Source organism: Rhea pennata, chromosome 2, assembly GCF_028389875.1.
Source record: "Rhea pennata isolate bPtePen1 chromosome 2, bPtePen1.pri, whole genome shotgun sequence".
In the NCBI taxonomy this organism is placed as follows: domain Eukaryota; kingdom Metazoa; phylum Chordata; class Aves; order Rheiformes; family Rheidae; genus Rhea; species Rhea pennata.
The window spans coordinates 114,142,741-114,169,608 of record NC_084664.1 but is presented as its reverse complement, the minus strand read 5'-3'; the positions used below and the strand labels follow the sequence as shown (position 1 = coordinate 114,169,608).

Below are 26,868 nucleotides of genomic sequence, written 5' to 3'. Positions count from 1 at the left end.
ATGGACTGGCAGGTGCTGACCAGGGAGCTGTCGCTCTACCTGGAGAGCCAGGTCCGCGTGGGGCTCTTCGGCTCCGGCGTGGGCTTGTCCTTGGTGCTGGGCTTCGGCGTCGCCTACGCCTGCTACTACCTCAGCAGCATCGCCAAGGTGAGCGGGAGGGCGGCCGCGCCGCGCCGCGCCGCGCCGGGCTCCTCAGGTGTCCCGCCGGCAGGGACGGCGCCGGCGGGCGCCTCCCCGCCAAGGTCACCGCCGCTCGCCCCCGCTCGCAGAGCCCCCTCGGAAATCCCGCGCCCTCCTGCGCGGGCGGCCCAGGACATGGCGGGGGCGGCGGGAGGACGCGGCCGCCGCTGCCCCCGCCGCTCTCGAGATGGCGGCCGCCCCCCCTGCCGCCCCTTGCCGCCGCCGCCGCCGCCTTTCCCGGGCGCCCCGGCGTGGCGCCGTGCGTGGGGGCGCGGCGCTGAGGGGACGGCGGAGGGGAAGGGGCGCCGGCCCGGGGGCGCCCCCGGAGGTGGCTGCTGAGGGGGGACCTGAGTGGGGGCTGCGGCTGGGAAAGGGAGGGGAGGAGCGAGAGGCGCGGCCTGTCCCTTGGTTTACCACCGGGACAGGTGAGTAGAGGAGCTTCCTTCTCCTTCTGGCCTTCTGTAGCGTCAGGACCATCTTTGCTCTCGGCGTCGGTGTTTTTTTATGGGGCTCAAGCACTCCTGTACATCCTCCAGTTGGTACTGGTTTCACGGATAGATCAGGCATTCACGTTATAATTTGGTATCAGTGAGCCAGACTCTAACCTGATCTAAAGTGGCCCTGTGGAGCAACGATGGGAGTGCCCCGCTGAAGGCTTAATCGACTTAAAGTATGCGTACCAGAAGAGTTATGAGTGTTGAAGACATGCATGTTGCCGAAATCATTCACAGAATTGCCGAGACCATAGACATCCTCCTCCTCCAGAAAAGGATACTTTGTTTTTGTCCAAGGAGAAAAACGAAGGGTCAGGACGACATGCTCCTATGTGTATAGGAAACAGTCTTGGATTAAGTCTTAAGTCTTCTATTATTGCACTTCTAGTGCTTGTGGGTTGGAGAGCCAGTGTAAAAGACAGTTTTAAGAAATGTGATTGTTAATACGAGAGCCGTTTTGTACACAGGGTTTCCCACATCAGTTGGTACACAGAGGGAAGCTTTGAGAAAAATATCTGTGCGCAGAGTGCTATTAGAGGTGAGTGCAGCTGTGTACTGTAGCATGAGTGTCCTGCTAGGTTAAAATAGGTGCTACGGTCAAAGTACATGGATTAAGCTTAATTTCCGTGTGGTGCAGTAAAATTGGTTCAGTGAAATCTTTGTCACACACAAAACAGGGTGTTTTTGATTCTTAAGGGGTGGCACAGTGGTAGTAAAAGCAGACCTTTAAAATATATATATATCACAAATAGATTATGAATCCATAATGTTTAGTGGTTGGGATTTTTTTCTGTTGGGCATTTTGGCATTTCATTTGGTTTTGATTTACTTATCTCTTTGCCATGAAAACAAGAAGCATTGCAAATAAGTATGTGAAAGGAATCAGATTACTGGGAGAGGATTTAAACAGGCTTTCATTGATTTCCTCATGAATGCTGATGCCTGATCATAGTCTCTCTTCCTAGAAACCCCAGCTGGTGGCCAGCAATGACCGTTTCTGCCGCTTTCTCGAGGAACATTGCCCTGTTGTGACAGAAACTTACTATCCCACGATTTGGTGCTGGGAAGGTCGGGTGCAGACACTCCTGCGTCCCTTTATCACATCCAGACCCCAAGTAGAGTACAGGAAGTAAGTGCCTTTCTTCTGGAAAGATGTTAATTGTGTAGCCAGGTAGTGGCTACCTTACCTGTGTGTAACACAGTGTGTAACTGCTACTGTCATCACTCAGGCTTGTGCCCATCTTTCCTGCTTTATGCCCACCTTTATGACTGACACCATTGATCTTATGCGTGGAACTATCTCTGTCCTGGATTTGGTGTATAGCAGATTTAGAAGGTAGGGGTCCCAAATGGCTATATTTTAGCTCAGGAAGTTTTAGTGCACTGAAATATTGGTGGCAGTGTAGGAATTTAGGTGGTTATATGTTCTGGTGATTGAATGCCATCCATCAGTCTGCAAAGGCCATGCAATCATGTCCATTCAGCTGACATGTTCAACCGTAACTGTAGTATGGCCACATTCCGCCCTGTTTTGAGTGTATAAACCTTTTGTGATTTCTAGAGTAACTTTTACCTGCAGGTGAAAGTTTTGTTCTTTTATATCTGAATTCTGGTAGGAAAAAAATTTGTATTTATTTTTTGTCCTCAGTTGATCTCTCACACAGGAATGAGACTCAGTCTGGCAAATGAGGCATTTGGCACAACAACTAAGGAGAAGTACTTTTATGCTCCGGAACCTGGACACAGCACAAGTTGTTTCAGCTCTGTTTGCATGGTAGAATAGATTTAGCATTTAGCAGCTTCCCTTAGTTTTAGTAACTAGGAAACATTTCAGCAGTATAGCCATGTCCACTTTTTCTAGCCGTTCTTGTATACCCTTTATTTCAAGGTTTATGAGGTAAGAGAGGCAGCAATGCTTATTTTGCACCAGTTGAGATTGTGCTGGCAGTACACACCAGCATTGCATCTACTTCCCATTACTGAAAAAGGGCAAAAGCTGAGCTAGTGAGTCCAGCAAGGCTGATGAGCTTAACGTCTTGAGTAGATGCCATCAAGGCTGTACTTTCGAATAAAAAGTCGAATACAAGGTAGACTTCTATTTTGGTAGTTCCTGCAGCAACTCTCTAATACAGTGTGTTCATTGCAAGAGAAGAGAAAAGATGCTCAATGTTTCTGAAATAAGACTGAAACCCTCTTCTCATTGTTCGGTGCATGCTTAGCTTCTTGGGATATTGTCATATTTGTTACATTCTTAAGATGAATGTTTTAACAATGCATTCTGGCAAAGTTTGTGGAGATACAGGATAAAATCCTAGATTCACTGAAGCTGTGCAGGTACAGTAGTGTGTATCCATGTTCCATGTGTTTAAAACACAAACATTGTTTTCAACATGAAGTGCTATCCACTATACACGCTTACCTGGGAAAGGGAAAAAAATATCTTCTAGATGTTTAACATGTTGATTGCCCACAGCTCTATCAAATTATTCTCAGATAATCCAAAAGAAAACCGCAGTATACAAGCCTATATAAAATACAGAGAATGCCAAAATGCATGTTAGTTACAAGACTCCAGGACATCAACAGTAATTCATGAAAGGCCAGCTCTTCAGATGCTAAAAACTGGCATTGTTCCACAGACTGACTGTGCTAGCTTATGTCAACTGGAGGTGTGGCTCTTTGTGAATGATAAATGTACAAACGTAGCTAGTTAGGTGATGTTTTATACTTTTAATATTAAAATGAAAAGTTCGGATTTCAGACTTGGTAATTTGTATACTGTGAGCACTCTTAATAGTATGGGTGTATTTTTAAATCTAATGTTTGTTGTCTTGAAATGTACCTTTCAGCGAGCTCATTAAAACAGCAGATGGAGGGCAGATTTCATTGGATTGGTTTGATAATAATGACAGCTTATATTATCCGGATGCCAGCACAAGACCCACTGTCCTGTTGTTGCCTGGTCTGACAGGGACGAGCAAAGAATCCTACATTCTTCATATGATCCATCAAAGTGAAACACTTGGATACAGGTGCTGTTTTATTTCATTGCTAGTATTTTGCTTATTTTAATAAGATCAAATATAAGTATGTATAGGCATAAGATGCCTTCCAAAGGCAAGCGGGATCTAGAGAATCAGTTTATATAAGGAAGTATTATTATTATTAGTAATAATAGTAATAATAGAATTATGTAACAGGCAGTAAATTCCAAAGGGCTATTTAGTATCTACAGACATACTCCACATTGCAGTGGAGGAAGGCTAAGTCCACATAGGCCTTTTGCTGACACTCCTTAAATTATAGTACCAATACTCACTAGTGTTAGCTTTGCACTTTCTAGAGAAAGGCTTTGTATTCAGCTCCAAGAAGACCTGTGTGGCAGGGTTGCTGTTGGGAGCAGGCCTAAGAGGAGGTCAGCTTTAGAATGCAAAATTGCTTAACTCAGCTGCCTCTGATTCCTGTGTACGGTATGCTGAATGGAGTGGTAGCCTGCTCCTACTGGAGATGTTTAAAGAGGAGGTTTGTAACCTCTTAGCTGCTTAATTTAGTTTTGTTATTAAGGCTACTGGTCGGAGTTGGGCAAGATAAGTGGATTAGTCAATTATGTAGATTCCCTTATGTAATCATATTGCTGCTACTGTGCTTTAAAATAAATTGTCATTGCTCCAGGATCTGTATTTGGAATATGATTGGGTTCCGACACTGCCTATATTAAGTTCTTCAAATATGTATATATATATGTGAGCATTTATGTTCATGTCTGGCTATCTAGTCAATGTTTGGAGATTTGGATAACTGTGTTTACTAAATAATGAAAGTAAAGCAGCAGTTTAACTGCTTAAAAAACTTTAAAATCATTTTACACTTAATTTAACAGTAAAAAATACCAGTATAGGAAAGCCCCCACATCAACAACTTCTCAGTAATATTTTTTTCTGTATTCTGACAGAAATATATGCATTTGATCACCTAAGAAAAGAGAATATAACATTAAGAAGGAGAAGCTTTAGGTCAGATTTCAATAGAATTATGTAATTTTGTTTTTCAATAGCAACATTTGGAAATTACCAAAAGAAGGCATTTTTATTGTATATAACCTATATAAAATATATATATTTTATTTAACAAAATTATCACATTGAGATAGTAGAAGAGCAATAGCAGTTTTTTAAAGAAAAAATATATCCTTAAATCAAGGTAATACTTACTAGTAGAAAATTTAGCAACTCCCACTAGGATAGAAAATAGAAACATCTGCTATTCAGGACAAAAAATTCCCACCTCCAAGAAGTTGTTCAAATTTTAGATTCAGCTGTCATTGTCATTTTGATTCGGCTCATTTCTTACTATTTAATAAAATTATGTAGATTTAGAGGATGTCTACACATAGATGCATGACTTCCTCCTTTGGAGCAGTGCTAATTAGTTTAGGCTCATCACTGCCCTGACATAGCTTGTGGTTCACACTTAGCTCTTCACTCTTAGTTCAGCTCTTAGTTCACTTCACACTCAGAGAGCAGGCAGTATCAGCTGCATATACTATCTTCAAGTAGTTCCTGTGGGTCTCATCCTGAAATCTGACCTCCACTGACAAATCCCAGTGAACTCTATTTTGGCATAAAGGTCCTTTCACACAGGTGAGACTTTAGAATGAGTAGGGCTGTAAATATTTATGTGCTAAATGTGTATGTACAACTGGCTCATTTTTAATGTATTTTCATTTTTTAAATCTATGATCCTTGTACAGAAATGCATATAATCAATTCATTTTGTCAATTTTTAGATGCGTGGTTTTTAATAATCGGGGAATTGCTGGGGAGGAACTTTTGGTAAGGATCACTTTTAAGATAAATATCTTTAATGTATAAGCAGTGTATATGGAATCAGCAGTGTCTGTTTGTAGGGCTGGATTTAAATGAGAAAAGCTCATAACTCATTTTGGAAATGCACGGAAGAGAACATCATCATCTGGTTGCTCAATAATATGCTCATAGTCATCTTTTATTTATTTTATTTTAAAAGTCAAAGAGGCCACCCTGTTAACACAACATTTTTGTGAACATTTCATTTTAGGAAATTATTTAAATCATTACTGTCTGTAAGAATAAAATGAGCAATCTTTACACTTTTTTTTTGCAAAAACACCTCCGTATGTAAATTGTACACATGCAAGAAATGTTGTCCACTCAACACTATTTGCTCCTATTGTTTTAATATACAAATCCAAATATGAGCAGTGGTAATTACTTTGCTAACTGCCAATATGAATTTAAACTAGATTTTGATATGGTTAATTAGCTTTGCCATTAACATTGATCCATGTTATGTATTATTAAATGAACAAATCAGATTTATTTAGGTAGTCATATACTAAAAGTTGAATATCTTTTTGTATTTTTCTCAGCGATAATGACACAAGTTCAGCTCTAAAAGGAAATTTGTTTTGCTCAGAGCACACATATCACATTTGCTCACAAATAACCAGCAGTTCCACAGATGACTCTATCTTGAAGCTAAGCATTTTCTGCAGCTAGGCACAAGACATGATGAAATATTGCTGAATAAGCTTTGTTTCTTCATATGCATTTTGTTGACAGTTCTGCAGCTGGTATGAGTGTGCATAATACTTGGTATTGTTTTGCCTTTTTTAAACCACTGATTTCAAATTTTAAAAAGCTCAGAATGTTTTCCCTTAATCAGTTAAAGCATTTCAATGCGCATATTGACATGTTAAGAGTAGTTTTCTGCATAGTTTTGGAGATGGTTCTACAAAGCAGTTTTGTGACACACAAAGTCCTTATTGATAAATTTCTGAATTGTTAAAAGATCTCTTGTTTGGATGCATTGTTTGTATTTTAGTGTAATCGGATTTACATATTTAAGATTATGAGATCTTACTGTGAAACAAAACAGCTGAAATTATAACATTTTCTGCAAGGAAGGTTCTACATTTTAATATAAAATCCCCAGTTAATGAGTTTGAAGTGTAGCTGAGCAACACAGTAGATATTAGTCATGCAAGTAATTCTTTTTCTAGTCTCTTTAAAGATAGATTTAAATTTACATTAAATATTAACTATTTAAGGGTAAAAATGTACTTCTCATTTGTGTTTTATTGAAAGTTATTGTGAGTTATTGTTGTGGAATAATCAAGTATCAGATGACCACAGCGAATGATGTGAGCTAACATGGTGTTTTAAAATATATTCATACAATGAATAGCTATACGTTAAATTTTCAGATATTAACTTAAATCAAAGTGCAACATCTCTCTCTAGTTTTATAACACTTTAATTGAATATACTTTCACATAGAATACAGTAGATCTTAGTTTCCAAAAATATTTTTTCCTTTTAAGTTTGACAATTTAATTAAAATGAAACACATTCACACTGTTTATAATTAATAAGGTGTAATAAAGTGAACAGTGATTCATATGGATGAGAATTGGAAATGCAACAAAAGTGGAAACTGAAAACATTTTCAGCTTTAATTATCCAGGCTTAGCTTTTCTCCCATCTGTATTTAACTTCAACTTTTTAATATTCTTGTTAAATTAAACTTTAAGTAATTAGTTTCATCTAATTAAACTTGTTAAATTAACCACAGATTTCCAGGCTTTTTAATTGAAAGCCATTTAAAAAAATACCTGAAAATACATTGTTGCCCCAGGCAACAAATAAGTTCAAGGAACTCATAATTAAACATTTGTATATTTATTTTTAAAGTTTATATTGAATTTTGGTAAGCTAGCGACTACCTTAAGTTGAGTCAGGGTCACTAACGTGTAATAACAACTGTATAGTTAAAAGCTGTCTCTTGGTGTAAGTGAAATCTAGAGAACACCATGAGCAAAATTTCTTACTGAGATTCTTACTGTACCAAAGAATAATTGTCTCCGTTATACTGTTCCAGGCAGTCCCTCAGATTGTGGGCTGTATCGGTTTTCTGCACAGATGAAGCCCTAAAACTATGCTTATGCTTCAAGTAAGCAGGAAAGGGGTTAACTAAATTCCAGTGATGGCAGTGCAAGTCATTCCAAGTCCCAATTCAAGATCTGAAGAGATGATAATGATGAACCTGGTTTCATTGCCTTAGCATTTAGAATTGTAATAAATTAGGTAAATGACACTGGTAAAATTGTTTATCTATTTATTTGCTTTTATTGTATGTAGGATCTAAATACTGGTTACTTTTTAAATGTATTTAAATGCATGTAAAGGTGATGAAATTGTCACTGTAACTTTCATTTCTACACATTATACTCCTCATGATCTGTTTTCATTTCCTCAGAGTATTTTTAAAAATATCAGTGCCTATCTAGTTCTGATCTAGCTCTGATCTAGTTCTAATCTAGTTTTATCTAGTTTAGCTAGTAGCTCTATGTTCACATTTCATCTAGTGGCTTGATGGTTGCAGATACTGAGCTGGTTTTGGGAGGGTTTTGGGGTTTTTTTTTGTTTGCTTGTTTGTTTGTTTTTTGAATGATAACAAGTGTTATCAGTAGCTCTTTCCTCCATCTTCTCCTGAAATGATTTGGGTTCGTATTTGCCACTTAGTGCAGTTTCATGAGGAATATTAGATTTATCATATTATATAAATGATCCAATGTGCAGTTTGCTTTGTCCTTAAAGGATGATAAAAAAGCTTTTGATGGCACTTTCCCCTCTGACTCCTTACAGACACCAAGGACTTACTGTGCTGCTAACACAGAGGATTTAGAAGCAGTTATTCATCATGTACACAACTTGCACCCCTCAGCTCCATTTATGGCAGCCGGTGTTTCTATGGGAGGGTAAGAAATTATGTAAAAGAAGTCTCAGTATAACTGTGATCACAAAACAGGACTGTTATAGCCTGATTATAAATTACTACTCTGCAATATATTTACATAATTTACTAAACTGGAACTAATTTGGGTCTGTCTCCAACAGTCAATATTCAGAACACTTTGAAAAATGTAACATCTTTGAAGCCTTTAGCTCTGTGTTAAACAGAGTTGAAATTGGCCAACATTCAAAAGTTGAGGTGGGGGGGAATGACAAGACAGATTGAAAGACAGACAGGTCTTTGGAAGCTATGGAGGCCATCTTTGGAACAGAGGAATAAAAAATAGGAACTGGAGCTAATATATTGTGTTTCTTAGCAAACTTTGGAAATCACAAGATTTAACCTCACTCTGGGTTCTGCAGTATGTGGGTAGGTTATGCCTAAAGATGTGGGTATTTGCTCTGTCTGTCTTAGAAGCACGAAGTAGTAGTGTTGTTAAAAAAACAGCATGGGTTGATCTAGCATGTGTTATTAAGGCTTGCTGTGTCCTGGCTTCTCTCCAGAACCCACAGCTAGAATAGACAATGATAGCACAGTTGCTGAGAAAAAGCACTGCTAGAAACTAGGAGAAATGTTCAGACGACTTCTTTAATGACAACCACAAGAGAAGAGAACTTCCATTAGACATTCTGCAGGGATAGTGGCAGCTTCCTGAGAATTCCTTCCTTTCTGATGGATATTATGGAGGATGGGCAGATATAGCCTTGCATATTGACACTGATCTACTAATGACCTGTAGGAGCTTTGGGACAAATACAGGTTTGTTCAGGCAATACAATCATTGATAATCAAGTAAATAAGTAACTTGGAAGCCTCAAAATTAATTAACCCAATCTTTTTTCCATCATTGTTGCTGTGATTTTGCCAGTGTCTTCCATGTAATCAGGATTTAGGGCATTTATCTTATTTTGTTTTATAATCATAGACCATAGAACAATTTAGGTACAAGGACCTGCTCAAAGCAGGGCTACAGCTGATGTTAGATCGGGTTGTGAAGGCCCTAATCCAGTCAGTTTTTAATACCTCCAATAATGGAGAGTCCAAAAATTCTCTTGGCAAACTGTTCCAGTATTTGACCACCCTTACTGTGGAAAGTTATTCCTAATATGCATTTGGAATTTTTCTTCTTGCAACTTGTGTCTTTTACCTCCTATTCTCTCACTGTGCACCTCCAAGAAGAGTCTGGTTCTGTCTTGCTTACAACTACTCTTTAGATAGCTGAAAATAGCAATAGGATTCCCCCTTTGACCAGCTCTTTTATAGTCTAAACAGACCCATTGCATTTAGCCCCTAGTATGTCATATGCTCCAGCCCCCTAATCATCTTGGTGGCCATCTCCTGGAATACCTTCAGTGTGTCAGTGTCTATTTTGCCTGGGGAGCCCAAAACTGCACAGAGTATCCCAAAAGTAATAAAAGTGCCAAATACAGGAAAGTAATTACTTCCCTAGACCTGTTTGCTGTGCTCTTAGTAACAGAGCATAACAAATTTAGTTTTCTTCATTGCTACAAGGGTGCATTGCTGATTCATGCTCAGCTTGCCCAGCTGCAAATGTGCTTTCTATCCCAGGGAGCCCATCCCACTTCCACCTTCTAGATACTTCCTCATTGCATTTGAATACAGTCAGGAGTGTTTTGTTAATTGTGTGCTCTTCTGCCACTCTTGCTCAACTTTCTGCAAATCAGAATTGCCTTAATTGTGCCTTAAGATGAAACAGTTTTCCTTGAAGATCAAACAGTACTCCTGGGCCCCCTGGGCCCTTAAGGGCTATCTCATATGGGATGCAGCCAATGAGATCCCTAAACAAATGTGAGTCAATTCTCTTGAAGGCCTGTGTTGTGATTCTGCTGCTTACCTTCCCCACTTGACCTCTTCCCTTGCTCCACCTCCCCAAGTCAGTAGATACCTGCTCAGGTAAAACCAGTCATGAATGATCTCAGCAGCCAAGGCTAATATCCACCTACAAATACCTGAAAAGTTCCTTGATATATGTGAGTAGCAGATCCATGGCGTATTTCCCCCCGTTGAGTCATAGTCATGTATCAAAAGATTGTCCTCAGTGCTCTCTAGAAATTGCCTCATTTATTTGCCTTCTGTGTTGTTGTTCCAAACAATGTCAGGATGGTTAGAGTTCCCTGTGAGAATCAGGGCCTGTGATGTTGAAGCTTCTTTCAGCTCTCTAAAAACTTCATCTAGTTCTTTGTCTTGATCAGGAGGTCTGTAACAGATGCCATAGAATCATAGAATGATAAGGTTGGAAAGGACCTCTGGAGATCATTTAGTCCAACCCTCAGTAGCCCATATGGGGATTGAACCCACAACCTTGGCATTAGCAGCATCATGTTCTAACCAACTGAGCTAAACCAGATGCCCAACATGATATCCCCTTTGTTGGCCTCCTCTCTGATTTTGACAGATGAGCTCTAAACTGGCTTATAACATGCACCAGAGGGAAGTTCTTTACATTGAAATAGGTTCTTTGTTTAAGGTGAAAACACTTCTCCTTGCCTTCCTGGCCAGTCCTTCCTGAAGAACTTGTCTGCGTCTATCACAGCATTGTAGTCTTGTGAGCCAGTGAGCCCTCCATGTCTCTGTCATCTCAATGAACTTGTAGTTCTGTGGCTATACACAGACTTCTAGCTCCTCCTATTTTTTTCCCCATGCTGTGTGTTTGTGTACTGGCACTTGAGATGAGCTGCAGTCATGCTACTTTCTCAGGGAAGTGTGAGAGCCTCCTCCATCATGCTGTCCCTTGTGTACTTCCTCATTGCCCACCAGGGCTTCACTTCTCTGCAGGCTTTGATCAAGCTTCAGGCTTTCCCTCAATAAACCTAGTTTAAAACTATCCGTGAGGTTAGCAAGACAGTTGTCTATTACCCTACTTTCTCAGATGAATGCTCTCTCTCCCCAGCTCTGTCATTTTTGCATACAAAACATGAAATAACATGCTATATTGCAAAAACATTTTTCATTGGAGATGCTGTTCTAGTTAGATTCCCGGGGGCCAGACATGCGGTTTGGCAAGCCAGCACAAACTCACTCTCACACACACACACACACACACTCTTCAGTAGCAAGCAGTTTATTAGTAGATACTTACAAACAGACCGACCCGATGGTAATCTCGAGAAGGACCACTCCAATGCTTGTCCCAATCATCTGCATGATGAGAGAGAGAGTCGGCAGGCACAATCTTTTCGGGCGTCCCTGAGGAGGCAACGTGGTTCTCTGTTGTGTAGCAGCCTCTCTCTCCTTTGGAAAAAATCTGGTATTTATGATTACTTGTGGTAGGCGGGAGTCCCGGCACCTGGGGCCAACAAGCGCAGGGAGTCTAGCCCAACTCCGCCCCAGTTGCATAACCGGGCTATGACACTGCGCACGCATGCAGACTTATTTCGGGGGCCACATTTGACTTTGGGGGTCGCTATTTCATTACTCTTCAACTTCTGACCTTCATGTTGACTGCTTTTCATGGTTATTCTGTGGCTGGAAGCCACAGAATCTATATGTAACCAACCGCTGCTCTTTCTCACAGATTTCCAAGACCTTGTTAGTTACTTATTTGTATTCTGCTTAACACAGTGGTATTGTTCTAGGCACTAAAAAGTAATAACACTAGACCATTTGCACCAAGTATCAGGTGGTACAGATACAAAAAGTTACAACACGGACCATTCCCGTCAAGTATCACATAGTAGGGATACAGATGGTCAAAGCCAAAGATCTGCCTTGTGCACACCGCTTGTTTCACAGGCTTGTTTCAATATTAAAATACAGATTTAAAGCACAGTAGTTCTTCCTGGGTAACTTCATGTTTGGTGTACCATTACACTAAAACTAAGAGGGCCTGGGTATATTAGGGGAAACACTGGGTTTTCAAGGCTGAAGGCACAGTGCTTAGTCAAAAAGATCAACTTGGCCTTCAGTGTCATTTCTGACCTTGGATTAACCTCGTTATGGTATCCTAAATGGTAGCAGCATCTGTTAGTATGGCACAGGGGATCTGTATTCTATTCCTGGCTATTTACCTCACCAGCACTACTGGATGATTTTAGGCAAGATTTTCCATCTTGCTCCTCCAATACTTTTTTTAAGCCCTGAACAACAAAGATAAGGCATATGCTTAATTTTACATAAAATTGGAATAGTCCCTAATCATCCACAGGGGGACTGTTTCCATGCTTCAGCATAAATTGGAGCACTTACATGTTTAAAATTAAGTAGGAATAGAGATGTCATCATCAACATATTGTGAAAATCATCCACTTATCCTAATCTTTTAATAGTTTTTATTAATTACTTCTTTTCAAAATTGTCTGAATAGCCAGTTAATTTATATATTAAATGTTTGCCCAATTAAAAAAAAATAATAATTATTCACATCACAGAAGTATAAATGTAAATGAAGCCCACTTGCTCTCCTGATCCTCAGTATGTATTGTTTTTGGAAAGGGCCTGTGTTTGTAACAAAAAGATTCCTAAACCTTCTCCCTCTACAAATATTCTGTAAATTTCATTAGAGAAGTGGCTTTTTTGTATGACCACAACATTTTTATTGGTTTATGGCTCAATTTTCTTTTTATACTAAATGGACTGATGATTCATAGGTTTACCCTATTCGGTAATATGGGTAGACATGTTACCTACCTCCAACATGTGTTAAAGGTGACACTCCCCACTGGGTTCACTGTGTGAGTTGATTGCAGGAACACACCCAATTGCTGTTTGTTGTTCTTTCCTGTCCTGGTTCCTACCAACTGGCAAGTCTTTGGAAGATCAAAAGCTGGTCTCTCTTCTGCACTGCTGTCTTATCATTTGGTAGATAATGCATGAGGATAGAATCATAGAATCATAGAATCAGTAAGGTTGGAAGGGACCTCTGGAGATCATCCAGCCCAACCTGCCTGCTCAGCAGGGTCACCTACAGCATGGTAGACAGGGTTGCATCCAGGCAGGCCTTGAAGATCTCCAGAGAAGGAGACTCCACAACCTCTCTGGGCAACCTGGTCCAGTGCTCCGTCACTCTCCCAGGGAAGAAATTCCCCCTCACGGTCAGGCGGAACTTCCTGTGCTCATTGCCTCTTGTCCTGTCACACGGGACAACTGAAAAGAGTTTGTCCCCATCCCTTTGACACCCTCCCTTCAGGTACTTGTACACATTGATAAGATCCCCCCTCAGGCTTCTCTTCCCCAGGCTGAAGAGGCCCAGCTCTCGCAGCCATTCCTCAGAGGGCAGGTGCTCCAGCCCTATGATCATCCTCGTAGCCCTACACTGGACTCTCTCCAGTAGATTCATGTCTCTTGTACTGGGGAGCCCAGAACTTGACACAGTACTTGAGATGAGGCCTCCCCAGGGCTGAGTGGAGGGGCAGGATCACCTCCCTCGACCTGCTGGCAACACTCTTCCTAATGCACCCCAGGATACCATTGGCCTTCTTGGCCACGAGGGCACATAGCTGGCTCATGGTCAATTTGTCATCCATAAAATCTCAGTGATGGCAGGCAAGTCTGTCTGAGATGTCATTGTCTCCCAAAGTAGGTAGATGAAGCCAGAGTTCAGAGAGCTGGTGCTCCAGGGAGCTACATTAAGCTTTACAGTCAACTATATCTCAGCAGTGCAGACAGTAATTTGCAATTGGTCAGAAAGGCAAGACTGAAGTCATTTGTTTGACTCATATATTTTTGCTGATTTTATTAATTATTCACCATTTCATTCTTTGCATACTTTATGTTAAAGAATAGCTGTATTCTCCCATATGAATGATGTGGGATGAAGGTTTTGCCTTCAACTCAAAAGACAGCTTCATAGTGAGGCAGGCGTACCACAGGCAGTTTGCATTTATTGGTCAGACTTATCAGATTTATCAGGAAGACAGTAGTTTTTCAAGAGTTCTAAGACCAATGAAATATTGTAAAAATTACTAACAATTTGGCAATACCTGTTTCTTGAGTAAGGTACATAGACATGGCATTTTCTTCTCTTTCAATGATATAAATATGAATAGTACATCTCTCTTTATTTTTAAATGCACTCCTATCCACATCCCACACAGTGTACTCAGTTCCTCTCTGCATGTAGAGAACGAAAGCAAACTTCATGAGTCAGATGTTGATTCCATTAACTACTTTCTAGAAATGCTAGGCACAACTATATGGCTGATACAAGAAACCGTATGGAAAAAACAGACAAAAAGGTTGCTGATTGTTATATTTGCTTTAAACTGAAACAAACAATTTGATAGTATATATGTTTCTGTTTTTCATTTCTGTTTATAGCATGCTTCTTTTAAATTACCTGGGCAGAACTGGCAGAGACACTCCTTTAATGGCAGCTGCAATTTTCTCTGCGGGTTGGAATGTTTTTGAATCTGTAGAATCTCTGGAGAAGCCATTAAACTGGCTTCTTTTCAATTATTACTTGACTACTTGTCTACAATCTTCTATTAGCAGGTGAGTTGCCTTCTAAACTATATAGCAAGGTGTAAAGATGTTAGCATAAGATCTATAGCAGGTACAAAGAATGTTGTCAAAATTAATGCTGTAGCAACATTTCACACAGCTCTTCTATGTGTATTCTCATGTCAGTTTTGAAATTAAAAAGACCTTTTTGCAAGACATGTTTTCATCAGCGTGGCTGAATTTTTCTGCTCCTCAGGGGAGTCAACACAAGACTAACACACTTCTTGATTCATGAGTAAAGCAAAGTGTTTTATTAATTTTTGGACATACATGCATCTTCAGTTTGAGTATGTTTATATATGTATATACTAATTTTTAAAAGTCAGCCTAACTGCAGAAATAGGGAAAGGACTAGTTCATCCTTTGCTTTGTAAAAAGTGTATTTTGTATTCTAGATATTTGATTCTCTTGATCATTAGCATCATCCTAATGACTCATGCAGATTCTGAGTATGTTTCTGGATATGCCTGCATAGAAATGAACAATTCTCCTGCTTTTGGATTTCAGACAAATTTTTTAATATGACAGAAAATTAAAAACAAGCATATTCTTGTATTTGGAATTATTTCTATATATGTATCTGTAAAGCAGAGGGCTTGTACATCTATTTGTAAAGCAAAAAAGTGAAGCCCTCTAATTCTCCTCTCTTTCTTCATAGGCATCGACAAATGTTGGAGAAATTATTTGACATGGATCTTGTGATGAAGGTATGTGAACAAATTACATCTGCTTTAGCCTGATGCTGTTTTCCAAATACTGACATAGTTCCCTATTTGAATTCTATACTTTAGGCTAGAACTATTAGAGAATTTGATAAGCAGTTCACTTCAGTCATGTTTGGCTACCGCACAATTGATGATTACTATGAAGATGCTAGTCCATGCCTCAAGCTGAAATCAGTAGGAATTCCAGTGTTATGTCTAAACTCTGTGGATGATGTTTTCTCACCTGGTCATGGTAAGTCTAGGCTTTTAAAACATATTTCTCTATGTGCAATCATTAAGACAAATGATATAGGTCTGAGAATGAACTATGTGTGAAAGCTTATTTAAAAATTACTTGTACATAGGATCAAAACATCCAGGAATGGATCAGTCTTGCAATTTATTCTACAGTGTAACACACTTTAAAGACAGATAAAACATCTGATAATGGAGAGGACTGATTAGTATAGAATGCAGAAGCACATAGGGTGGCAGTCATCTAGTTAGATGCTAGATGCCTACATCTGATACAATCTCTAGGTTGTCTTTATAGTTAAAGAAAGAAATGTACAGTTTTAGGATGTGAGTTATCTCATTATAAGGAAGAAATCGGATGTATTGCCCCCCAAAAGTTCCCATTTATACCCACTGAGTATGAAGACAGCCTATAATAAGGAACCCAGTTATAGATTTCTGGACAGTTCAGAGTTCAATGAAAGTTAAACCAAGTTTTTTTTTATCATTATGCTTTGAGCTAGACCCTATAAAAAAATTCTGGGACTTGCAGATGTTTCAGATGACTTCAAATCCTCATGATCTCAGTGACATAAACTCAATAATGCCTGATAATTAAAAATAGGGGAAAAAAAATCCATAAGCTACCGTGTAGGCCAAAATCTAGGATAAGGGAAAAGATGTAGACAGTATGTTCTCATAGAAGGAGACACACTGATACTAATAAAAATCTATATAGAAGATGAAGCTGGTCAACTAGCCGAGGTATTAGCTAGTAACCAGTAGGGTGAAAAGTCTTGTTTTCCTTTTTCTTTCTATTTTCTACCAAACACATAATCATTGTGAACATTGTAGTCTTGATCTTTAACTATATTGCTATCTTAAAAAGATCTACTCATTCCTGCCCTCTGTGTATTGGTTACAGTGTTTGAGAAGAGAAAGAGAACAAAAGTTAGTGGAGAGGAAAACACTATAATTAGCAGCTGGTTGAGGACACCCTCTTCAGCAGTTAACACTTGACTAAATATGAAGTTCATACACTTGATTCTGTTTCAGGGAGGTTTTCTTCAGCCCTCAGGAAGAGATTCTTGTAGATTGAGTCACAGAACCAAAGTGAGTAGGCATACAAATGAGAAAAACAAATAAAAGATTAAAGGAACTGGCAAAGACTTTGTGTGTATATTCTGTTTATGTGTGCTCACATATTGCACACATACAAAAACATGCTCACACTTACATTACTCCTCCTATTTTGAATACCTGTTAGAGACAAATGTGGCATGAAAAGGGCTGCTGCCCTTTACGAGACTTTTTTCCTTGAAACTGCCCAATTGCTGTTTCTGTTATAAGCATATACTGTCGTGGAAATGAGTGTCTGAATGTGGCCATTACCCTAAAATCTGTCTTCAAATATAAAATCTAGCTAGTGATTCTGAAGAATTTTTTTTGAGGGTCTTACGACTTAGGACAACTTCCCCCATACTCCCAGAAGGAAGGTGATCCATTGTGTCATGCTTCTGCCAGTAGGTATCTTAGAGAGGGAACACTGGATTTACATTTAGCTTTAGGTCAGTTTGTGAGTTCATCTCTAAAAAGGAAATAATAACTGTGGCAAAGCTAACTAGCTAGCACAGATAAAAACAGCAGTGAAAAGATGGTGGTGGAAGCACAAGCCTGGGTGATTTGTTAACCTTTTCCAACCTATTCTGGGTACTGGGACTGGGACTGGTATCTTTGCAAGATTAAAGCTACTGCAGATACTCCATCCCCTTGTCCCTTCCTTTTAAAACAACCTCCAGATTTCAAGAGCCAGAAGCTGACCCTGTGTGCTTGGCTAGGAAGAAGATTGCGTCACCTAGAGTATCTCTGTAGAAGACTTTTCCTCCCTTGGAACAGGTCTTTAAAAGAAACACAGCTCTCAGTGAACAGTGAATTATAGGGATGGTCTGTTGTGTAAGATTAAGCATCAAACCTATTGTCAGAACTAAACAATTAATAAAACTCCTTGCAGCATGCAGAGAAGTATGGGAGGGCACCATGAAGAACCTGAAACAAGAGACCTCAGTCCATTGTAATGACTTTCCATCCTCTTAAAATCTGACTCAAACCTGCCTTTCTCCATGGAAGTGTTTAGGCGGTTAGGCCATCACTCATTGATTCCTTGTTTGCAGAGGTATATGCTTTTGGCTGTAAACCACTGTCCTAGTGGTGACTAGTTTATCTTAGGAAGGGCTGTCAGGACAAATGTTGGTTTGTAGTTAAGAGCGTAACCCTGTTATATGTGTGTATCCTTTGCTCCTTTTTTGTTGGTTTGTGCACTCTTGCTGTGAAAAGTTGTGCTGGCAGGAGACACAGTACACTCTGACTAGCAGCCCAGAAATTGCAGATGCTGACATCAGTTACTGGAATTCATTAACTATGGTACTTTTGCTGGCTGCTTTATGTTAACAAGGGGCTGGTGTCTTGGGATGTGACTTTATTCTTGCAACTTGCTTCTTCTAACTTGAAAGTGTGTGGACACATGCAAGCCTGTGGCAACCAGAAGCAGCTTCTACTGACAACTGTATAATGGACTAAAGGCCACAGACTTTGTTCTCAACTAGACTCCAGTCTTTCACTGACTTTGGAGACTGGTTATTTCATGCCTCATCACTCCCAATAATACTTATCAGCTTTCAGCTTTCAAGCTACCTTCCACTTCCAATGTAGACAGCTGTAGTTTCAGACATTGGGAAATAGGATTAGCGAGAGGGCTGTGCCAGAATTCTTTGTGTTCAGACGTCCTTTATAAAGCCAGCCACACCTTACTGCAACAGATGATAGCAGCATGCACACTCAAGTCTACTTCATCACTACACAACACAGAGTTATTCAAGAGAAACTTTCCTTAAAAAGTGAAGATGTCTCTTCACAGTGGTTCTGTTGCCTCTTACTGCCTGACCATTTCTTCTTCTTACGTAGCTTTTGGTATACTTTGTACTTCCCAGAAATTATTTTTGAATATATTGTGAAAATGTGCCCTTTGATCTCAATCCAGTATTGGGAAGCAACAATTCATTCCCAGTCCTTCCTTGATGCTGATGCTTAAAGTTCATAGAGCTTGGCAGCTGTAGTTTAATTCTGGAGGGCGGTTGTCATATTGCATAATGCAAACTAATAAAGACAAATGCTTTCTTCATTGCATGACATTTCTCTCAACATAACTAATCTAAACAAGCCACTGCTTGAGGAAATGTGTAATATAACCAAGTCAAGCCTTTTATTTTATAAGTATCAGAAATAAATTACAAAGATGCAATGATAGCATTCACTATCAGTGTCACATTTAACTTTTCATCTGAAGTGGCATTTTTTTCTTCAGACACTTTTAGAGCATATTAAGTGTCCAACTTAAATTTCATAATATTAATGCTCAGCTGGTGAGTGTTGTGCTCACGCTGAAAGCCTGACCATGCAGTTGGATGCCCTGCCAGCTCCCTCTGGATTCACTGCAGTAAGTGGATGTTTGAAGCTCAGTTACTTTTCACTGAACTCTGAACCTTTTCAGTCGCTCTCACCAGACTTAGAGTAATCATTCCTAGGTGTTACTTTGAATCCTATTATGTCAAAAGCAAAATTGAATGAAGTTGTCTGGAAAGATCAAATGGTTGGGGAATGAAAAAAGATCAAGGAGAAGGACAGAATTAGGGTTAGAGTTTAAGTAACATGAAGAAATGAACCAGATGAGAGAAAGGGAAGTCAGACAGCCATGAATTACTTAAGCCTATGCTGCTTCCTACATGTGTTTTTCTTTTTTCTTTTCAAAGACTTTTTTGCAAAGAACATATAATAAATTGATTTTGAACAAGGTGATTCTGCACATATCTATTTGCATCATGGTTCTGTGATCACAGATAACAAATCTGTGCATTACTGGATCAAATAGCAGTACAGATTTTGGTCAGTGGAAGTGTAAGTACAAGGTTACATTTGGACAAAAATGAATAGTAGTGTCTTTTGGCATGCCACCCTATATCCCAGACTGCATTGCATCCTGTGCTCCATTTGTCTGCCCTTTACATTGCAGAATTTGTTCTATTGCATTGTGGGTTTATTTGTGGATGGCTAACAGTCCCTGGAAACAGCCTTGAGAAAAGTACCACACCACGGCCAAGTATCATTTGCATTTTGGCACTGTGGAGCAACACATTTTCAATTCTCTACTGAGAAGCTGCAGAGCAAGAAACTGCCGGACAGGAGTCATACAAATGGTGACCCAACTGAGTCAAAATTAACTGTGTCAAGAACAGGCTTTCTTGTTCACTGTAGAGTATGTGTAAGAGCAGAGATGTAACAGTAGGTCAGATTTGACACCTACTAAAAATCTCATTGCAGATGGAAATAAATAGGTGCATATTCAACGCAGTGCTAGGGCTTGTGATAAGAGCAATGATCCATGGCAAAGTCCTGCTTCAAATGAATGGTAATTAGAAAAGGGAGAAGTTGGGGATTGGAAAGATGACATTCATAAAGATCTGTGTGCAGCTTACACCTTATTCTGGCACAGAAGATAACCAGCATCAGAGTGCTACTAGGTCTCTTGGAGCTGCTGTGGCTGTCTGGAAGCAAGTAGCGTATGCCATTCACTGCAGCACTGCCAGTCATTTTGGGAGTGAATAATTGACCATTAGCAAATTGATTTGGGAGGTACCATACCTTGGCAACCTCTGAGTGAGGAATATGCAAAAATCACAGTGAGCTTTGCCTATAAGGGCAAACCTGGGTTAGCAGTGCAGAGGAGACATTTATTGTCATCTCCTTTCCCCAACCCCAGCAAAGCTCTTAGCAAGAAAGGATATTTCCATGCATACTTTGACACCTAGTCTGACAAAGTGAATGACCGTCTTGGTTTTGCACAATCTCAACTAGTTAAGAGCTGTATTTAGGCCAGTACTCAGCTAGTGCTGCATCAGATAGGATCATTGGAGTTGCCATGCTATCTTTGATTCTTGGACATCAAATCTTTCTCTCCTTACGCACTTGTCCTCCACATCTTTGCTTTCAGGCCAGCTCTGCAGTACCCTCTGGGCCCAGGGAGTCAGTTGCAGGATGGCTGTGGAAAATATGATTCATTGCCAGGAACGGGAATGAGGGACTCAGACCTGTGCCTGATCCCCACTTCCCTATCAGCTTTCTGTTCAACACGACCCATGCAGTACTAGAGGGAGAAGGAGCAGATGGCTTGGTACAGATAAGTGGACAAAATTCCATGCAGTGGGCAGCTCACGTGAGTTGTAGCCACCATCTGTACACTGCAGTGTGTTCATCCATGGAGTCCAAAAGAGCCAGATCAGACATTCATGGGCAGATTAACTGAAGCAAAAGCCCAGACAAGTGCTTGTTGTGGAATGAAATCATGCACATGTTGGACTGCAAGAAATAATACATTGTTTTCTGAATCTGTTTCCAGCCTCTGCTGTTCCCTGGTCCAGGCAGTAGGCCCAAAGCTTTCATTTCATTGACTTGATTTTTATTTTTGGCTTTGCCTCAATATTGCTTTAAAAGGCCTAGAAGTGGTATTTGCAATTTTCCTACTGAAAAAAGTCCACGGACTTTTTTTTACAGACAGAATGAAAAACAGGGTTTCTTCCATGTAGAAAAGAATCAAAAACACTTGCTAAATGTCAGACTCTATATGCTGGTTAGATGTGCGCAACTTTGAAAGGAGGGAAAGAGTGCCAAGGAGGAAAGAACAAAAGAAATGAATAGGGAGTAGCAGAGCACCTCATATATTCTGCAAAAGAATCCCTGTTGTTCTCTGGAGCTAGGTCTGTGTCTCATTCAGGACACGGTCTAGTACCTTATGTTAAGGGCAGGACCCTTATAACACAACATTCGTAAATGACACTGGCCCTGCTTCAGATGCTGCTGGTTTAACCTCCACACTGCAGCCCTAGAGCGGAGCACAGAGTATCGTTCCACATACTGCTGGTAAGGACCTGTCAGGCACGGGCTGTTCTCCAGACTGGGTGCAGGTCCGTGCTTCTGCCCAGCTCTGTATTAGCTTGCACTCCCCTGCATCTGTTCACTACAATCTATGCATTCAGGATCTTCAGAGTGACTTAGTCTGGTGCGGGGCCCTTCTTTGGCTAAGGAATGGGTGCCACATTGTGATTTTAATTGCTGGACGTTAAGGCAAATCAACATCTGAAGCACACAACAAGGAGTCAGCCAGCATCTAAGGGAAAGTGAGGGACTTGTGTGATCACGAAGGAGGTGATACAGGTGATACATGGGGATAAAGCGGATTCAAGGATAATGACCTTTGAGATAGCAAATGTATAAAGGAGGAAGGAAAGGCAGACTCTCTGGGGTGGGGTGGGGATCTCTGCAGAAGTTAAATCAAAAATGAATGTGGACAACTGAGCCTCCAAAAAGTGAACCCAGTTAAAGGTCTCTCTTTAAAAATGTTTTCTAATAAATAAGCCAGCAGTAGAAGTCCCATGAATGACTCACTACTTTGTGTTGTAGTGCTGAGGCATTTTTGATTTAGCAATGTATGACCTAAAATCAGATTTATCCTCTTGTGGAATCGTAACCTTTTCTAGATAATACAGCAAAATTCCACAACTTCTGTTTGAACAAAGCATGTATTCTTTTGCTGTTGTTTTTCTGTCAGTCCTGAATAGTGTAATCATTTCTTTTATGAATTTTGTTTTATAAGGGTCCTGCACATACTATAAGGTAATGGACTGTGTCCTGAATGGGATGCAGACTTAGCTCCAGAGAACAACGGGGATTCTCTTGCAGAATACAGGAGGCTTTCTGCTACTCTGTGGCTATTCATTTCTTTCACTCTTCCCTGTAACGTACTGAGATTTCTGCTTTGTTCAGAAGTATATTTAGTATACTTAAAGCCTCAGAGGAAATTGCTTAAAGCAACTCATTTTTTTATCAAGAATACGAACACCACAGTTCCACAAAGTTTCACTGCTGTGTCAAACAATTCATATGATAATACTGTCATCCTGTCACACTGATATACCACATGTAAATTCATACGCTTTCTCTCTTGTTAATTGACCTTTCTTTTCTTTCATAGAGGGAACTGCCCAAATGATAGTGACCATTGGTTATGCCACACAGCTATACTCATTCAAACTAAGACTTACTGCAGTTGGCCCCTGGGCATGTGCGCATCTTGGGGTACAGTTCAGTGATCATTTTGAGCTAACCCTAGGGTGTCACGGAAAAGGCCACCTCCCCACAGTCCTCATACGCCTGTTCCTTCTACCTTTCACATACTGGCATTACTGTGGTGAATCACATCAGGGAGCTGATCTAGCTCTAATTAACCCAGCAAGAGAAAAACCCTTGTACTGTTTGGTCTAACATCACTTCAATCATTTTCTAGCATTCACTATTCAGTAGAGTACCACCAGCCTACTGTGTAACATGGGGCAGATAATTTGTGACCTTGTGCATTTGTTTGCCTGTTGTCCTTTTGTATTTATCTTGCTTATTTAGACTGTGAGTTACTCAGGGCTCTTGCTGTCTCTTGCTGTGTATGCATGGTGTCGTCTAAATAAGTAGGTGTAAATGTAAGGTAAATCAGATAGAGTCATGATAATAACCCAGGATCTTCTTTAATGCAGCTGATAGGATATCTCACAGATAAAATGTGGTAACAGCATTAAAGGTTTGTGTTTGGAGTCTCTTACCAGAAGAAGGGAATTCACTACTGAAGCGCCAGTTCCTCAATTGTTCCAATGCCAAATATTGCAACGTAGGTAAAAACTATAGGCTTGATTCTCCTTTCACTTACACTGTTTATACAGAATTGGAAATTTGCATTATCTTACACCAGTGTGACTGAGAGAAGCATCAAGCCCAGTGATTTCTGAAACTTTTACAGCATATGGAAAAAATTACAAAGCTAAGGTAAGTTTATGGTGGAGAGAGAAACACCTTTTAATACATCTATGATTCCAAGTCCTGCAATATGTTGAAGCTACATCGTGCGTATTTATTCACGTAGATATATATTTTCATATAAATGAAAAACATTTAAGAGAAATTATTCAGGTGGCTGGCATAACATAGAGAGATAAAGAGTTAAACTTTTTTTTCTCCCTTTCAGCTATACCAGTAGAAACTGCCAAACAAAATGCAAATGTCGCTTTGGTTCTGACTTCTTGCGGAGGCCATATTGGTTTTCTGGAAGGAATATGGCCAAGGAAGTGCACTTACATGGACAGAGTCTTCAAGCAGTTTGTGCAAGCTATGTTTGAGCATGGAAACAAAATCTTCAGCATGTAGCTTTGGACCACTACTATAGCTCAGTGGCACATTCTGACAGTTCAGCTTAATGCACAAATATTAACTACTGTAAGCCAGCAAATGGATGAAGTCCATTACTAAATGCAAAAATATTTTTTGCCTAAGATTTTGTAGCAGGAAACTAAATATTATGTTGTCACTTTTGTATTTATTTTTAATATGCCTTACTAAGAATGACCTTAAATGAAACAGCATTCTGCATACATCAAATTGCACTTAACCAAAACCATCAAGTAAGCAGATTATAATTCCTCAGGATTTTAGTTTAAACCAGTACATATTTAGGAGACTTACTTTAGACGGCTTTTAATATTAGAATGGCAACACACAAATAATGTTTATTATCCTGTCATACACAGTACAAGTGGGCCCATTCCTTAGGGCATCAATGGTGAAAATGGTGAATGGTGAAAATCTTAAAATATGAAAACAAAAGAAGGAACACAAAGAAGCACTAGTTCTTCAAGTAAGTCTGAATTTTAGCATGTAATTACATAGCATTAGACTGGTATCTGCTTTTGCTGTTTTACCCTGAAAGAATTCAAGATTTAGGGCTAGTTTTTGTTTTTTTCAATTATGCCAAGGCCATACTTGTCTTACATGATAACTTTTTAGACAGTTAGCTAATCTATAGTGTTTACATATAACCAAAAGATTCTTTTAAAACAGTACTGTAATAACGTATGTAATTAAAAGGCATTTTGCATTTCAAAGTTCATGTAAAGCTACGTTTGTCATGTATATAATACATTACTTCATTTAACTGGTAAATTCAGTGATTATACCTATTATGTTTATATTATCCTGCAAGAGCATTTCATTTTTTAAGGAATAAGTATTAGAATATCAGGAAATTATGATATAGTTTGCTTTAAATTAAAAAAATGAAACCTTTGTCTCTGCTGTTGTTTCAGATAACTTCTTAGAAAAGTGAAACAGAAACTGTTTAAAGAAATCTGGGAGCTGGGGTTGGGGGGGCTGGAGGCCTATCTCTCTGGTTTGTGTTTTTGATCATTTGTCAGCCCTTCAGCAACGCTTGGACAAATCATTGAAGCTTCTGGAGACTGATTCGCAGAGCCTCTGAGAAGCTCACTAGACATCAATGGTCTCCCAAGTTCTGAAACAGAGCGATAGCTAAAGTGTATCCTTGAGGCCAAAGGACAGTTGATGCAGCTTATATCCTGAAACTGCTGGGAAGTGCTAATTAAGGGCATATTGGAATGGAAAGAAAGCCTTTTAACCATCTTCCAAGAAGGTCTCGTCTCATGCTGATGACTGATTTGGGCCCAGCCACACAAGATTAGGCAGTAAAGACGCCTTTGCATTTTTATTTTTATCTTTTGAGTGGGGTCAGTACAACAAGTAAAACTCAGATAAAAAAAGCAAGTCTGGTCTTCTGTCTCATGCAATAGTGAACAATCCTATTGCAGGAGAAGTTTCCTAGTGACAGTAAGGGCAAAGAAAGAGCAAAAATACTTTTTGCCTTTAGAAAAAGAAGAAATTAGGACATACTACATGAAAGGTAGTTCTGTGGGGTGGCAGGTTAAATTAGAAAAAAAAAAAAAAAAAAAGAAAGATGATGTTTTCAAGTTTGGATTTTTCAGACAACATATTGACCATAGTCCAAATAATAAAAATCTACCCTATTTCAGCTGTAATAAGCAAAATGAGGAAAGTGACATGCAAAAAAGCAAAATGAAGTTTTGTGCATGTTGCAAGCACAGATGAAAGCAACATACTAGATGGGTGCCTTATTCACACTTACATTTATTTCCATAACAAGAAATTTTTATGTTCATACAAACACAATGAGCAATAAATAGTGTATTTAGCATTATATTTGTAAAATTGTTTGCATACAGTACTGTTCAAAACTCAGCATCAATATTAAAAAAAAATCCTTTTATTAAAGACATACCTTATTGTTTAAGTAAAAGTAACAAGATTACTGGCAGAATTACTGTCTCTTTGCACTGTCTTATTTCATCCCATTCCAATCCCATATACAAATCCACAGTGAGACATTTCTCTTTAAAGCTGTATCTATAAATGTCTGTAATTTGTTTTTTTTCAAACATTTTTCCTTACAATCCATTAAGAAAAATACATTGCTTCAAGCACTCTGTGCAAAAAGGCAACAATCAAATTTTACTGTGGATATCTTCAAACTTTCCCAGTCAGATTTTCTGAAACACATAATGTAGGCAGCTATTGCAGGTCTTACAGAGAGCAAAATGGCTAGCAGGAAGAGCTATGAACATTTTTGCTATGTAATATATTTGTAGCCTGTATACAGTGTTTGTCTGCCAGCCAAAATATTGACTCCAGAATCTGTCCTCTGTTCAAAGCAGCACGAGCTCATAGGGTCTTTATTTGGCTTTTCATGTGATCTGAGTATCCAGACAGCAATAGTGATATGAAATGTTGTAGAAAACTGTCAGGAGCCTATTCACGCTCTCCAAGACCTCAGCATAGTTATCAATGTACTCACTACTGGGAAGATGGAGCATAATAAAATGTAATTCCAAGTCACAAAACTTGCAGACATCTCTTAAAACTTTCCACTTTGTTCAGAATCACAGAATAGTTGAGGTTGGAAGGGACCTCTGGAGATGGTCTAGCCCAATCCACCTGCTCAGAGCTTT

The 26,868-nt window shown here is 39.5% G+C and overlaps 1 protein-coding gene across 1 annotated transcript; it reads left to right on the top strand.

Annotated features, from left to right (window-relative positions):
* Positions 1-25,031, top strand: ABHD3 (abhydrolase domain containing 3, phospholipase). Its single transcript, XM_062568130.1, has 9 exons — positions 1-147; positions 1,640-1,803; positions 3,524-3,706; positions 5,461-5,506; positions 8,360-8,472; positions 14,784-14,957; positions 15,625-15,673; positions 15,758-15,923; positions 24,024-25,031. Exons 1-9 carry the CDS (start codon positions 1-3, stop codon positions 24,200-24,202), a joined length of 1,221 nt encoding a protein of 406 aa, XP_062424114.1. The 3' UTR covers positions 24,203-25,031.
* The last annotated feature ends 1,837 nt before the right edge of the window (positions 25,032-26,868 follow it).

What these genes read in the sequence shown, in the direction of transcription:
- ABHD3 (XM_062568130.1), top strand. Translation starts at nt 1, where the DNA reads ATGGACTGGCAGGTGCTGACCAGGGAGCTGTCGCTCTACCTGGAGAGC. An exon ending in TTGCTGGGGAGGAACTTTTG is followed by an intron (nt 5,507 to 8,359) that starts GTAAGGATCACT and finishes GACTCCTTACAG; the next exon opens with ACACCAAGGACTTACTGTGC. An exon ending in TGTTTTCTCACCTGGTCATG is followed by an intron (nt 15,924 to 24,023) that starts GTAAGTCTAGGC and finishes TCTCCCTTTCAG; the next exon opens with CTATACCAGTAGAAACTGCC.